Source organism: Phoenix dactylifera, chromosome 1 (genome assembly GCF_051530095.1).
Source record: "Phoenix dactylifera cultivar Ajwa chromosome 1, Ajwa_hap1_PhDact_Kaust_v1.1, whole genome shotgun sequence".
NCBI lineage: Eukaryota > Viridiplantae > Streptophyta > Magnoliopsida > Arecales > Arecaceae > Phoenix > Phoenix dactylifera.
In genome coordinates this window covers 62305100-62320612 of record NC_143190.1, presented here as the reverse complement: position 1 = coordinate 62320612, position 15513 = coordinate 62305100, and the positions used below count along the sequence as shown (strand labels likewise).

Sequence of the window (15513 nt, the reverse complement as noted above, 5' to 3'; positions counted from 1 at the left end):
GACATGAGAACTCCGAGCGTTGTATTCCCTAATGTTTATAGGCTTTCTTTTTGAGTGTCAAATGGTGCTGAGTAGCATCTTTCTTGGTTTCTTTGATTGACCTTGACTTGCTTGCGAGGAAGATGACTATTCTGGTGAAATAGACAGCCCATCCGATGATCGAATCGGGATCACCCACCCCTCCGATATTATTTACCAATGAAAGGAATGTTTCAAAAATCACTTAATCGTTTGAATCTATAATCCTTCAAATGTTGCATATTATGATGTCTCATCATAGACGGTAAGAAATTAATTGGTACAACCATTCTGTCTTCCAACCTACCAAAAGTAACAAGGAACTAATAACAATCCGCCTGTGCCCTGAAATCAAACTAATTAACAACTTTTACTAAGTAAATTTAGCTCGTACCCTTTAATTTAAATTAGCGCAATAATTAATAGTTTAATTTGATGGGGGAAAATATTAGACATCTTGACCTTGGCTTGAACCGACCTCATTAACTTCGGCCATAACCGAGATGAATGACTTCGATAAAAAAACCGAGGTACAATTTTGCTTGAAGTAATAAAGACTAACATTTAAATCAAAGTTGCAGTCAGAGCACATTTGGCACGATCATCGCCGCGTGCAGCTCGCACGGGCCAATTACCACATTGTCAACGTGCGGCAGGCCGTTACTATATAGTTAATGCACGTAGCGCTAAATCAGGTAATGGATGCATATTTTACCCTATATAAAGGGATAACCTAAGGATCGGGGGTGGGGGGGGGGGGGGGGGGGGGGTGGTAAGATCATTTTGAGATTCTACTCTACAAATTTTTTTTTCTTCCCCACTGTTACTTTAGTATTCTAATTTAAGCATCAGAAGGTCCTCCGCCAAAAACTTTCCGGCAAATAGACTTCTTGTAGGTTGGCCTCGGCAACAATTAGTTTTTTCTTACTTCGGTCTTGGGCACGCTGAGCATCTCCCCGACCTTGGCTCAGAATTTAGTGGTAACAGATTGGTACTAGAAGGAAGGCCCCACACATCGGCACATGAAGAAGGGAGAAATCATTATCATGAGATCACGAAGTAATCGTAGAGCATCCAATGCCTCGCCCTCATGAGGTTCATTGCGAAGCCCGGAGCACGCTCCATCCACACAGCCTGTTGCACCAGCAAATACCGAGCAGTTTAATCTACTCATATGATAGGTGTAGGCTCTGAATTGCTATGGTTCAGGGCCTGTAGCAAATAACAACACGACCAACACCAATTCGACCATAACCTGTTTAGCCTAGTCGCCACTTCCACCAACCAACATGCCATACGCGCTAAGGTAGCCACCATTCTCAACTCCAAAGTTCTAACTGGTCCCGATAGAGTCAGCACGCCTGTCGTAGGAGTCCTATTCAGGATGAAAAGCGACGTACTCCAAGCCTCCATTCCAATAAATATTTTGCTCTGGGCCACTCATATGATGTTGTAGTTATTTCTCTTACAATTGTAAATTATGATGTAAAGAGAATCTTAGTTGATAATGGAAGTTCGGCCAGCGTGTTATTTTATGATGCCTTCCAACAAATGAAGTTACCTGCTGAATAACTATGCAAAGTCAACTCGCATTTGGTTAGCTTCTCAGGTGATTCTGTCCCCATGGAAGGTGCAATAATTTACCGGTCACTGAGGGACAAGAGGCTTGAGACAGCACCATGAGGTTGGATTTCTTGGTGGTTCAGGTCCCCTCTTCCTACAATGCATTTTTGGGCCGAGCTGGCCTCAATGCTTTCCAAGCTGTGGAATCTACTTACCATCTACTCATATGGCTCTCCACTAGAAGCGAAGTTGGAGAAATCTGAGGTGACCAAATGTTAGCTCGCCAATGCTATATGGCCGCCCTTAAAAGAAAGGAACTAGTGGAAACACTGCCTATTGAAGGGTTGGACACAAAGAATAAGCTAAAGAAATAGCAAAGTGGGTGAGCTGAAGGAACAGCGAGGTGAGCCAGCTGAAGAATTGGTGCAGGTCCCTTTAAGGGAAGAAGAACCTGACCGAACTGTGCAAATCGGCTTGAATCTAGATGAAGAAAATCGGGCTAAAATGATTAACTTTCTCCGCGCCAATATTGACGTCTTCGTCTCGTTGACCACTGACATGCCAGGAATAAGCTTCGAAGTGATTATTCACAAGTTCAATACAAACTCAGCATACCAACCTGTGCGACAGAAGAAAATAAACTTCACCATAGAAAGACAACAAATCATAGACCAAGAAGTTGACAAACTACTAGAGGCCGACTTTGTACGCAAAGTAAATTATCCTGATTGGTTGGTCAATATTGTACTTATCAAGAAAGCTAATAAAAAATAGCAAGTTTGTATTGATTATACTGACCTGAATAAGGCTTGCTCTAAAGATAGCTTTTCGCTCCCGCGGATTGATCAACTTGTGGATGCAACCTTAAGACATCAATTGCTGACCTTCATAGATGCATTCTCTAAGTATAATCAGTTTCAAATGGCATCCAAGGATGAAGAAAAAATAGCTTTCCTAATCGACAAGAGTCTCTAATGCTATAAGTAATACCTTTTGGCCTAAAGAATGCAGGAGCAACTTATCATCGGCTTGTCAACAAAATTTTTAAAGAATAGATTGGCCGGAATATGGAAGTTCATATGGATAACATGCTCGTGAAAAATCCAAGAAGCAGATCAACATAACCGATTTAGAGAAGGCTTTCACAATCTTAAAAAGTTCCGAATGAAGTTCAATCCAACCAAGTGTGCTTGGGAGTCACCTCGAAAAAATTTCTAAGGTTCATGGTAACACAAAAAATGACCAAGGCAAGCCCGAAAAAAATTCGAGCAGTACAAAAAATGTAGCCATCGAAGACAGTGAAAGAGGTTTAATGCCTAGCTGGTCGGATTACATCACTGGGAAGATTTGAGTCCAAATTGACCGAATGTTGTCTCCCGTTCTTCAAAGCTTTGAAGCACCCAAAAAATTTTCAATGGATTGAAGAGTCTCAGCTGGCCTTCGATCAATTTAAGAAGTATCTCAACTCAGCACCTCTTTTGACAAAATCATATGTCAGTGAGACACTTTATCTATATTTAGCTATTTCTCCTTGCGCTATAAGCTCAGTCTTGGTGTAAGAAGAAGAAAAGTGTCAGAAGCCATTCTGCTATACAAGTCGGGTTTTACGAGATGCCGAGACAAGGTATTCTAAGATGGAAAAGAAGATCTATGCCCTCATCATTTTAGCTCAAAAGCTTCAACCATACTTTAAGCTTATTTAATCACAATCCTAACCAACCAGCTGATGAAGCAAATTTTGCAAAGACCTGAAAATGCCAGTCGGTTGGCAAAGTTGGCAATTGAGCTCGAAGAGTTCGACCCAGAGTATCGGTCTCGGCCATCAATCAAAGCACAAGCTTAGCCGACTTTCTAGTAGAATGTATTATTCCTAGGGGTGGCAATCGGGTCGGGTCAGGCATAAACAGGTCGGGTCAAATACAGGTCGGGTCAGAAAACTATAAATCTGAACCCGACCTGTTTATTAAACGGGTCAGGAATTGCAAACCTGAACCCGACCTGTTTATTAAACAGGTAACCCGACCCAACCCGTTTAACCTGTTTAATAAACAGGTAACCTGTTTACCCAATCCGACCCGACCTGTTTAACCTGTTTGCCCAACCGGACCCGTTTAACCTGTTTAGACCTGTTTAATCTGTCCAACCGAACCTGTTTAACCTGCCCAACCCGACCTTGTTTAGATCTGTTTAGACCCGTTTAACCTGTTTAGACCTGTTTAACCTGTTTAACCCGTTTAACCTGTTTAACCTGTTTAGACCTGCCCAACAGTTAAACGGGTTAAACGGTTTAAACGGGTTAGACATCTAAAACCCGTATCCGACCCAATTAATAAACAGGTTAAACGGGTCGACCTGTTTACGACCCGAACCTGTTTAGGCTAAACCCAAACCTGTTTATGACGGGTCGAACACGGGTCGGGTTGGCGGGTCGGGTCATATTTTGCCACCCCTAATTATTCCCGATTAAAGTTATCCCGAGCTCTCCAAGAAAAAGAAGATTACCGAGCGGCCCTAGATTTTGTATGCGGACAGGTCATCAAGCTCAGGGACAGTGGAGCTAGACTCATACTTACAAGCCCAGATGGAGTAATTATAGAATATATATTGTGGTTCAAGTTTCTAGTTTTAAATAACGATGTTGAATATGAAGTGCCTATCACCGGGCTCAAGCTTGCTAAGGAGCTCAGTGTCCAACAAACTGAAGGTCTTCAGTGACTCACAGTTAGTTGTCGGTTAAGTACGAGAAGAGTTTGAGGTTCGAGGACCGTCAATGATCAAACATTTACGCAAGGTGAAGGACATTATTTTGGCCTTTTATAGCTTCGATATACAACAAATCCTAAGGACGGAAAATGCGAGGGTTGACCTACTGGCGAAACTGGCGACCTCAAAGTCTTCCAATCTAACTAAAGCCACATATTTTGAAGTGCTGGAAATGCCGAGCATCAAAGAACCTGAGTGCGTGATGAATGCCATGGTAGAATTGAGATGGATGGATCATTTCAACAACTTTTTAAAGGATTAAAAATTACCCACAGATCAGGTTGGGGCCTAGCAGATAAAGCGCCAAGCTTCCCATTATATCCTTCTCGATGACAAATTATATTGAAGATCATTCTCATTGCCGCTCCTTAAGTGCGTCCATCCAACCGAGGCAGATTATGCGCTTCGGGAGGTACCTAAAGAAATCTATGGCAATCATTTAGGAGGCAGATCCCTAGCCTATAAGATTTCGCGACAAGAATACTGCTAGTTGACCTTACAACAAGATGCGACTGCCTTCATAAAAAAATGTGACAGATGTCAACATTACGCCAGTATTCAACGATGACATGCTACTCCATTAACACCGATCAACATTTCTTGGCCAATCACATAATAGAGAATGGACATTCTCGGAACCTTTCTAATAGCAATCGGCCAGCGCAAATTTCTCATTATGGCTGTGGAATACTTCACTAAATGGGACAAGCCAAACCAATGGCTCGAATTACCGAGGCAAACACTCGAGACTTTGTCTGCAAAGCTATAATTTGTAGGTTTGGGCTTCCTTGAGTAATCATCACAGATAATGGATATCAATTCGACAATGCTTGGTTCAAGAAATTTTGTGTTGAGCTCAACATTGATCACCAATTCACTTCGATAGCGCACCTCCGAACGAATGAAAAGCCGAAGTGACAAATCGAACAATTCTACAAGGGCTAAAAGCAAGATTAGACCGAGCAAAAGGACTATGGACCAAAGTGCTCTCAGTGTCTTATGCGCATACTAAACAACATATCGAATTCCTATCGGGGAGACGTCATTCAACCTTGCTTTTGGAACATAAGCAGTGATTCCACTAGAGATTGGACTTCCATCACTTCGGGTAGAAGGCATCAACGACCATACAAATTCAGATCAGCTCCGAGCCAATCTTGATCTTCTAAAGGAGACTAGAGAACATGCTTAAATCTGCATGGCGGCATATCAATAGAAGGCAGCTCGGTATTACAATTCAAGGGTCAAGGGCAAGTTCTTCCGACCTCGCAATCTTGTCTTAAAGAGGACCAAAGTGTCACAACTAGAAGAACTCAAAAAGTTGGCCCCGTATTGGGAAGGATCGTGTCGAGGGGCTAAACCGATACGATTAGGAATGTATAAGTTGGAGTGTCTTGATGGTATCCCAATTTCTCGAACTTGGAACTACGAGAATCTACGAGTATATTGCCAATAAGGCACATTGTATTCCCAGTTAATTCCTTATGAAGACTCTCTTGTTATACTTCTATCTTTCAGATCGGACAACTATGACTAATACGTTCAAATCAAATTGGATCAGGGACACCCCAAAAATGCATGGGCCTTGACCTAAGACCTCTGAGGTCAAGGAGAGCTCAATAATAAAACCAGCTACACCCGTGGAAACACTTCAAACACATTCCAGACCTCCATAAACTGAGCTCACTTAGAAGTTGAATTAAATCTAGAGATGAACTCCAGAAACTCATATAAGGATAACCCAAGATCGGTTGGGATCCTCACCAATCCCCTGGTTAGAATTAAGCCTAAGGAAAGGCATCAAAAGAAAAAAGTTAGGTACAATAAATCAAACTCAAATAGAAAATAAGCTGTTTCAAACCAAATTTAAGTACTTAAAGAAACTTCATTACTTGAAGAGTTTGTACATTAGCCTCGGACTCCCAAGCAAAAACAAAGCACAATAAGCTCGACAAGGCTGAGTGAAAACCAAAAAGGAAAAAAGCTTCACTCATCGTCGCCATCCTCATCCTCGTCGTCCTCCTCATCGCTGAGGTTGATGTGAAGACTGCTGAAGTCCATCTCTGGATAAAATCGAAGGCCTTGAGCTTGGCAATCTTTGAAGCCTCTCACAAAGCTATCGGAGGCATTTTCAACATACTCCACTTTGAATTTATCCAAAGAGATGAACTCCTCAACCACTTTAGCGGCCCTCTCCTTAACCTTACTAGCCATCGCCTTGGCCTTGGCAGCCTCTTGTTCGGTTTGAGCAATTTTCATAGACAACTCTGCTACTTACTATTCAAATGTCAAGAAGGCCTCCCTAGCCTCAAAAAAGGACAGTAAGAGATTATTGTGCGAGTCCGTGTGGCCGAGGCTTGAGCTTTTGCCTATTCGACCTTCTCCTCAGCTAGCTGTGTTCGCTCTTCTGCCTGTTCAAGATCGGCCTTCGACTTCGCCTTGACCTCGTCAACTTTCCACTTCTCCTCAAAGTTCGAGGTATGATGGCTAAGCATCATGACAGTCTCATACATGTAGTAAGCTTCGTGGCCATGGTAGAAAAAATAAATAATTAGTATCTGAGGAAAAACACTATGAAATTTGGCATGAAGATACTTACTCAGATGACTAAGGTGAAGGTCCCGTCGATTAGGTCGTTGACATGGACAAACCTTACTATGTTTTTGTTGGTGTGCAACTAAATGGCACGAACTATATCCTTAGCCACTCGAGGAGAGGTCAAGGCCGAGTTAGAAGCCTTAACCGACCATTTCGGAATGTAGAACTCGAAGGCAGCAAGAGGAGATGAGCTCGGAGCAGAGGATGGAGCCACAAAACTGTGTTCCACTAGAGCTGATGAACTTGGATCGGCTTGGCCTGAAGTAGTTAACTCGGATGATGAAGGGTAGGCGGTCAAAGCGGCGACTGACAGTTGAGCGAGAACAACCCCTTTTGGAGGAGCCGACCTAATGGGAGACACAATCTCAACCTCGAGGTCGAGCTCCACTCTTTCGGTTCGAAGTTTCGACACCTTGGGAACAACAGCTTTAGCTATTACCTCAGAAGAGCCCAAAGTAGATCGATCCTCTCTTCGTCTTCTTCCCTCACTCTCAAACGCGGTCGTCCTCTTGCGCATTGCCTTTTGGATCAACGCTACATCAGTCTTCATGGCTGCAATAGCTACAAAACCAAAAAGAACGTTAGAAATAGAGTTCTACGATGAAGAGAAAAGATTAAAAATTCTAAGAAATTTTACTCCCAAACCAACGTTGACTAATGTCTCCTCGGACAACGGTTCTTACAATAGACGAATCTTCAATTTAAGAAGAGTATCCAAGGATCCTTGATCGTCACCGAACAACCGTGAAAGTCGATTCAAAGACCTTCGAGGTGTCCTCTATAGGGTCTTAAACTGCCATGGCTGCTCAAAAGAAATAAAAAAGAATCTCTCCTTCCATCCTGAATAGAAGAGAGAGTACCTCAAATCAATTAACGACCTTTCCAAGAAGAAAAATACCACCAATTGCTTTCCTGAGGATGCCTCTTTAAAGTGAAACATTCCCGAAAAAGAGAAATCGAGGCTCAGATACTGTTAAGAAAGCAAAGGGCAAGAAAATCTACGATGACCCGTAAGAAGTTCGGAACCAGCTGGCTCGGGATGAGGCTATCAACCCTCATCAACTTGACAATGAAAAGGTAGAGAGATAATCTAAGCCCGATCCTGAAAGTCTCTTCATACAGGCTGAGTCGAGAAGGAGGCTTTGTCACCCCATCCTCGGGATTGGCGAGCTCAAAATTAAACTCCGGGGGGACAAAGTGTTTAGCTTAGAGCATGTTCAATTCTTCCTGTGTAAGGAGCAACTCTTTGTACTATGGGCTAGAGCAAATTTCCGACTTAGCCTCACTTGGAGGTGAGGAGTGTCGAGCTCGAGAAGATTGGTTGGATGACCAACTCTCTGCCGAGACCTCGATCTCAGCCTTGCTTATGGTGGGGAAAATAGAAAAAAATGAAGAAGAAAAGGAAAAGAAAAAAGATCTAAGCAGCCAAAAGCGGAAACCCACCATAGATCATTAGGAAGAAGCCGGAGAGAACGCCAGAAGAACTATTGGAGAACGAGAGCTTCGCCGAAGTATCGCCTAGGAGAGAGTTTAAACCGTTGGGAAGATTTGCAAAGAAGCAAGAAGTGCGAAAGGAATGAAGGGGATAGCCTTATATATAGAGGCATGAACGACTTTGATTGAAGTGATGGTTTGGTTTTCGAGCGTTTAGGATATAGCGTGAAAGGCTCATCCAAATCACAACATTAATGGCACCTTAAGACAATACTAACATAATGACAACTCGAGACAATGCCAATATAAGGACGCTTCAGGACAACTCCAACATGATGAGGCTTCGAAAAGATCAGTCCGCGCTTTAATACTTCTTTCTAGATGTCCCATCCTCGATCAAGATGACGATACAACTCCCATTGCCCGAACTAAAATTAATTTCGAACTCGAAGATGGGGAGCAAATGATGGAGAGAATATTGGACATCTTAACATCGACCTAAACCGGCCTCATTGACTTCGGCCATAACCGAGGTGAATGACCTTAGTAAAAATTGAGGTGCAACTTTGCTTAAAGTAATAAATATGAACAGTTAAATCAAGATCACGGTCAAAGCAGGATTGGCACGATCATCGCCGCATAGGGCTCGCGCAGGACAGTTATCACGTTGTCAACGTGAACCGTTACTACACAGTTAATGCAAGTAGTGCTAAATCAGGTAGCAGATGCATATTTTACCCTATATAAAAAGATAACTCGAAGATCCGGAAGTGAGCTTATTTTAAGATTCCACTCTATAAATTCTCTCCCTTCTACACTATTGCTCTAGTATTCTAACTTAAGCACCGAAAAATTTCCGGCAAAAACTTTCTGACAAATGAACTTCTTGCAAGTTGATCTTAGCATCAATCAATTTTTCCTCATTTCAGTCTTCGGTACACCGAGAACCTCTTTGACCTCGGTTCAGAATGCAGCGGCAACACAATTCTTCCTGAGATGCCACTTAGCCAGCCTGAGGGCTACCTGGAGACATTAATGTTGATATCACCCCATTGGAACCAGACAACATGTCACCACTCAAACAAGATGGCTTTGATTTGAGGAATTCATGCCTCAGCAACGGATATAAGTTTGCTGAAGAATTTAACAGCTTAATGCAATTTTCTAGACAATGCAATTTTAATCTAATTTGAGAAATTGAGTTGACGTTGCAGCTGCAAAAAGATTTAGCTAAGAGAGTTGATGGATATATAAGGCCAATAGAGGGTGAACCTGAATGCAGTGCTTCTATGATTACCTCCAAGCGATACTGATGGACCACTCAGCAGAGCAAAATTCAACAGATATGGTGCTTCTACAGACTTGTTAGAAATTTCCTTCCTTCCAGTGCAAAATTTGATTGATCACACATTATAGCTCATAGACGCCCCTTGCACAGAAGAGAATAAGCTTGTTCCCAGGACCGAAAAGAAAAAATTATCACCAGATGACTGTTTGGGGTTAAGAAAAATGTGTTTTACCATGGGTTATTTGCCGGTTACCAGCTAACTCCCGCTAGAAATATAGATGTAATTTTCAGTAGTTGCATCACAATTTTGGCCCGTAACATCAAGTAAATATATCTGTTGTTTGACTGTGCCTACCTGTAGTGGATTTTCCTTGAGTTTTTCCTATCATCCTCGCATGAAAGAACAATCACCTGAGAACTAAGCGCTGTTAGTTCAAAACCAAATGAGAAAAAGAAAAGGAGAAAAAGAGCTTTCAATGATGAAATCCATCCTTTCTGCTCCAATTGGAAATTGTACAGCTATTAATCCTTCCAGATATCTTTGTTCAATCTCCGTGATGCAAGACCTTTAGATGATGGATTTGATAAAATACTAGATGGTGTTTTGGGCGCCTCCTCATCATCCCAACCATCTCCCCAGTTGTTATTCCAACCATCGGCCTCCTCTGTTTCCTTCTTCCCTCCTGTTGAAACAGGTAAGCCTACCTCAACCTTCTGGTATTTAGGGCCATCTTCTTGGTGATACATCTGCCGGTATCTGATGCATAACCAAGCTGCTCCTATGAGCACGACTGCGGCCAGGAGCACATGTAAAATTGAGGCTCGTAGAGCTAGATTGACAAATCCAGATAACTTAGATGTTTCACTCCTTCTGACCGAATCGGAGATCGTATTCCGCAAATTGAGGCTGCAATGTCCCTTTCCTGCTTCCAAAATAATCGTGGTGTCATTCGTGCTATCGACGGAAACCTTCACCTGCATTATCCAAGTTGGAGTGGCTCCACTGAGATACAAATGTTTCCAGAAGCAAAAAGAGTATACAAGTCCAGGTTCATTGTATGGCTTTTATTTTTTGATATAAACAACAGTTTTGAGGCACAGGATAAGAGTTCTCCTTGAAAAAATACTCAGCTCTAAGGGCTGTCTACAAAAAAGTATCCAGGTTCCTTGTGGTTGGCATCTCTAAAGCATAGCCATGGACTTGGAATTTGACATTGCTTCTCATAAAAGCAGAAATTGTAGCAAGTTAAAAAAAAGTCATAAATTGAAATTTATCAAAAAAATTGTTCAGAGAGAGAGAGAGACCTGAATTAATTGGTAAAATAGAACAAAGTTGAGAAAATTTTCTGGATGTTTTGGACAATTCATAGGAATTAGAAGTCATTTACTATAGCTTACTCAACTGCAACTAATCAAGGCTAACAAACAGGACATATCTTCCGCCAGACCACAAACAAACCTTATTCTAGCAAATTGATTGTGGACTTTGTCAATCATTTTCTATAAAACTCTTCACCAGTATAATGTAATTTTATTTTTAACAAATAAGCAACAAAGCAAATTCAAGGACTTACAAGAGGGTTCAACAATATTGGGTGTATAATGATAAAAAAGAATACTGGGTGTCCAGTAGTGAAGAAGAAGAAGATGATAATAGCCTACAAATCAATAAAACCTAATGCATCATTACCGTGTGAATTTATTTATACTAGCCATAAAAAAGAAAAGGGAAATAAAAAAAAGAATAAGGGGGCAAAAGACATTCATTCCAACCATGGCTTCTTAAATAGCATCTAAACAAGCCTAGTAGTCCGGAACAACATTAGCATCATTAAACCCATATATTGTAGTCTAAGGTCAGACTACCTAAACATTAGCAACCCACTCAACATCCATAAGACACAATTGGAGGATATCACAATATTTTTTCTGGCAGATACGAGGAAGACCACCTTAAAGAGTTGATTGTCACCCTTCCTGTTCTAGTTCTAACCCTGATCTCAAGGGCACATCATAGAAAGAATCTGCTTAACCTTTTCAACCTCGCCATCAGGTGAAGTTACATTCCCCCTCTTCTTCTTCTCAAACCCTCCATACCCACCAAACCTATGGTATTTACTAAAGATAAGTGTCTCCCTCATGCCCTACCGCAGCTTACTAGTTCACCAGTTTCAAAAACCGCATGAACATAAACATGTACATTATTGTGCAGTTGCACAATATAGTCACGTGAGAATGTTTACAGATATGCAAGATATATGCTAAGTAAGGCAGCTTCACAAAGGTAGAGCAAAACCATTTATTTCAAATTTGCTGCTTTTGAGTTTTCTAGGAGTATTAGTATCAAGCATTAAAATATCTGGATGTTATATTCACCCTTCCCATTTATAAGACTAGAATATTTTCTATCATTCATGTGTGCACAATGTTTTAAAATGCATTCACCCAAGCGCCAGTTTTTGCAATGATGACAGTATAAATTGGATAGAATGAGATATATACCTCCTTGTTTTCCTTTGCCTGAAGTTGAACTTTTGCTTGCTCCAGATTGACAAAACTGGGAGCGACAATGTTAACATCAAGGGATCCTGTACCTTTATTCTGAATCAGAAGTGAGAGAGCTAGCGAATCTGGTAAAAAACAATAAACTAGGTAAATAATTTTCTAGAATTGGTGTGAACCTAAGTATAATTTTTTCCAGCTTCGACATAAATATGATAATATGGGAGACTATTAGTAACAGATAAAATCAGAGTATAACCTCTATGGAATCCGATACGATTGCTAACATATTGCAATGGCAAGAATTGGAAAAGTACCTTATTGTCTACTACTTGAGTGTGAGGCAAAAACATATGTTATTTAATACTTTGTGCTTCCCACTGAATCATACAATAATTGTCTCATCAGCATAATGCAAATAGGGTCGACATATATTGCACCATATAGGGTGAAAATGCAAGGACCCACTAAGGCCATTGCACCAACTGAACTATCACGTTTAAGAAGCACGTACAACTGAAAATGTCAATTTTCAACGAGCACAAAGAAGAGAAGGCAACATTGTCAGAAGGCCTGTGAAAATATATTTTATTTTTGGAGAATGTTTTGGTAACCATTCAGCATAGTGGACCTTGTTTAGATAATTGTTTAGAAAGACATGAAGTTAATACACAATAAAGTTGACAATGGTATTATTTATCACCTAAATTTTTAAGCAATTAGGCATTGTTTATTTTAGCTATTTCTTCCCATGTACATCATTTTATCGGTGATAAACAAATTAATGTTTGCTGGTGCCTTCAGATATTTTAGATTGCCTAATATATCTTTCTCCAGTCTTCTTTACAAGCTGACCATGTAGCTTGTTTTTCCTTCAATCTTCTTTCTTAGTTTTGGCAATACATATATGCTATCTTAGGTGGGTTGTGACTAATATTTTAATGCATGTGGTTCTAGAGTCAACACGACTGCTCACCATCACAGATCATTGCGGACTAGTAAGATCAAGGAAAAGATGGTTCTCCTAGCATTGTTTGAAATCTTTACAATTTTGCAATTGCTGTGTATCTTTCAGTGCCAACTGCAATAAAACCAGTCATGACTCGGAAAAATATAATTCTTTTGGGAACTAATATATGATCCTAGATGTAATACCAAAACATGCAAGTTATGCTGGTACGAGCAGTTTAAACAGGTCAGTTTCCTATAATTTCTTGGTTTTTTTCTCTTCCAGCACAAGTGGGAAAAAAGGCACGAGCAAAGATGCCACAAGTCCAAAACCTGAGGAAGAAACAAAAAGACCAAAGGCCTGCATCAAATACCTTTCCCAGGAACTCTAAGGCAAGCAATGAACTTGCTCTCCTCGGCAATGCATCTGTTAGATGGATCGCACTCTTCCACATGGGAATCCACCGCCAGTGTTTTGGAATCTGAATCCTTATCTGAACTTTGTTTCCCATTGTTGTCCTGTGCCTTTGGCTGCTGCAATTGCTTATCTTTCTTCTCATCTGAACTTTTCTTGGAATCATCCTTCTCAGGAACTTTCTTGGTTTCCTCTTGCAATCCTTTGTCCTGATCTCCATCTTTCTTTTCTTTATCATTCACGTTAACCGGTGGAGCAATTTGAGTACCATTCGAATCCAGAACAGGGCTATTCTTGTCTGAGAAACCCTTCAGATGGTCCTGAACCTGAATTCAGAAGAAACAAAACACTACAGGCAGTAAAGATTAAAAATGGAAGTAAAGCACCGTCCCTCATATTACACTGTGATGACCTCCAATTAGGGTCATCAAAAATATGATTTTTTTTTTTCTTTCCGTGATTGGTCAGAATGAAATATCTCTACAGATCATGCGCCAATCTACTGAACTTAAACTAATCTGTAATTACATTATAATACATAATCTCAAGAAGCGTTAGCCCTAATTTACTGCGATCAGCCAAGAATTTTCTAAACGGCATCAACAATACATAGAAAGAACACAACTTTTTTTAAAAAAAACGAAAGGAAATAACAAGATAAGTATACCAAAAAATAGATTGTTCTTTGAAAGAGCAAAAGGAAAACAAAAAGGTTTTATTTTGCGAATCCATTAATTTACTGCGATCAGCCAAGAATTTTCTAAACGGCATCAACAATACATAGAAAGAACACAACTTTTTTAAAAAAAAACGAAAGGAAATAACAAGATAAGTATACCAAAAAATAGATTGTTCTTTGAAAGAGCAAAAGGAAAACAAAAAGGTTTTATTTTGCGAATCCATTTGCAAAAAATTCTCTCTTTTACACTCAGAATCGCTTGAAGATGGCTTAAATATGGATTCTTTCTCACCTCCGCTGCATCTGCTGCATCGGAGAAACGATGTACAGAAAAGACGACCAAAGGAACCATCAAGAAAAGAACACCACTCGCCTTCATCTCTCCTTCGCTTCTTCTTGGAGGCGGATGAACAAATAGGAGCAAGGAAAGATCTGTGACTATCTCCCCCGAAAGAAAACCCTAATCCCGTTCCATTCGTCTCGTTGACCTCAGAATCGAATCAAGAACGCACGTCTTTGGGGGAATCTAATTTTCTAGAAAACAAAGCGAAGCTCGGAATCCGATCCCCCCGAGGCTTCTCCGAGAAGACGAGTGCCGGGGGTTCGTCTCTCTTTCCTCCTTTCTCCGAGATCTACCCGCCTCAAGCACCGAAGAACGAAGGAAAAAAGAAGAGAGAGTAAAACCCCTTCTCCGAAGATGACAGGCGGAAGGACCAAAGGGAGCTTTGAAAGAAGTCCAAGGACGGCTTTATATAAACAGACCCCGAGAGCAAACAAGGCCGCCGGCAGGACTGGGGAATTCATAATGATTTGTATGCGAGAATCCAATCGACCGTTGAATGGATAGATGAGACGTAGATCTGAGAATACGCATAGACATTTTATGATATTGTACGTTTTCATGCCTATTAGGGGGTCGTGAAGAGGGGACCTTTGGTTGGTTGGCTGCGACCGGGGGCTGGGTGAAATTGGGCCGAGATGTTGTCCAAAGCCCAGACCGGTGTTTTGAGTCAATGGGGGGACCTGTGGTACCTAATTGACTCACACCAATCACATGGTGCCAAGCTACTTCAAGTTGATGCATCTGAGATAGTGAAGCAAGTAATGATTGTGAATCACAAGTATCTAGCCTATGTTTTGATAATTTCTTTTTCACCTATTTGAAAAGAAATGCCGCGTTTATGGCAGGCAAGAATACATGTATCTCTCGGACTGGTTCTAAAAAATATGCAAGGCCTAGTTTTAAATAGAAGGTTCTCTCGAACCGGTTTTAGAAAATATGCAAGGCCTAGTACCAGATCGGCT

At 41.0% G+C, this 15513-nt stretch overlaps 1 protein-coding gene across 4 annotated transcripts; it reads right to left on the bottom strand.

Moving 5' to 3' along the window:
* Window positions 1–6209: 6209 nt before the first annotated feature.
* Window positions 6210–14934, bottom strand: LOC103696379 (uncharacterized). Of its 4 annotated transcripts, none has more exons than XR_015972162.2 (8): window positions 14501–14934; window positions 13489–13855; window positions 12167–12294; window positions 10020–10639; window positions 9897–9930; window positions 9649–9805; window positions 6944–7503; window positions 6210–6865 (listed from the first exon to the last, which is right to left on the bottom strand). XR_015972162.2 is itself a non-coding variant. In XM_008777981.6 (4 exons), the coding sequence occupies exons 1-4, from the start codon at window positions 14585–14587 to the stop codon at window positions 10187–10189; spliced, it is 1035 nt and encodes a 344-aa protein (XP_008776203.4). In that variant the 5' UTR covers window positions 14588–14934; the 3' UTR covers window positions 9962–10186. The 4 variants fall into 4 exon arrangements, 1 of the variants encoding a protein (XP_008776203.4); XR_015972163.2 differs by having other exon boundaries at window positions 9674–9805; XR_015972164.2 differs by lacking the exons at window positions 9649–9805; window positions 9897–9930.
* Between the last annotated feature and the right edge of the window lie 579 nt (window positions 14935–15513).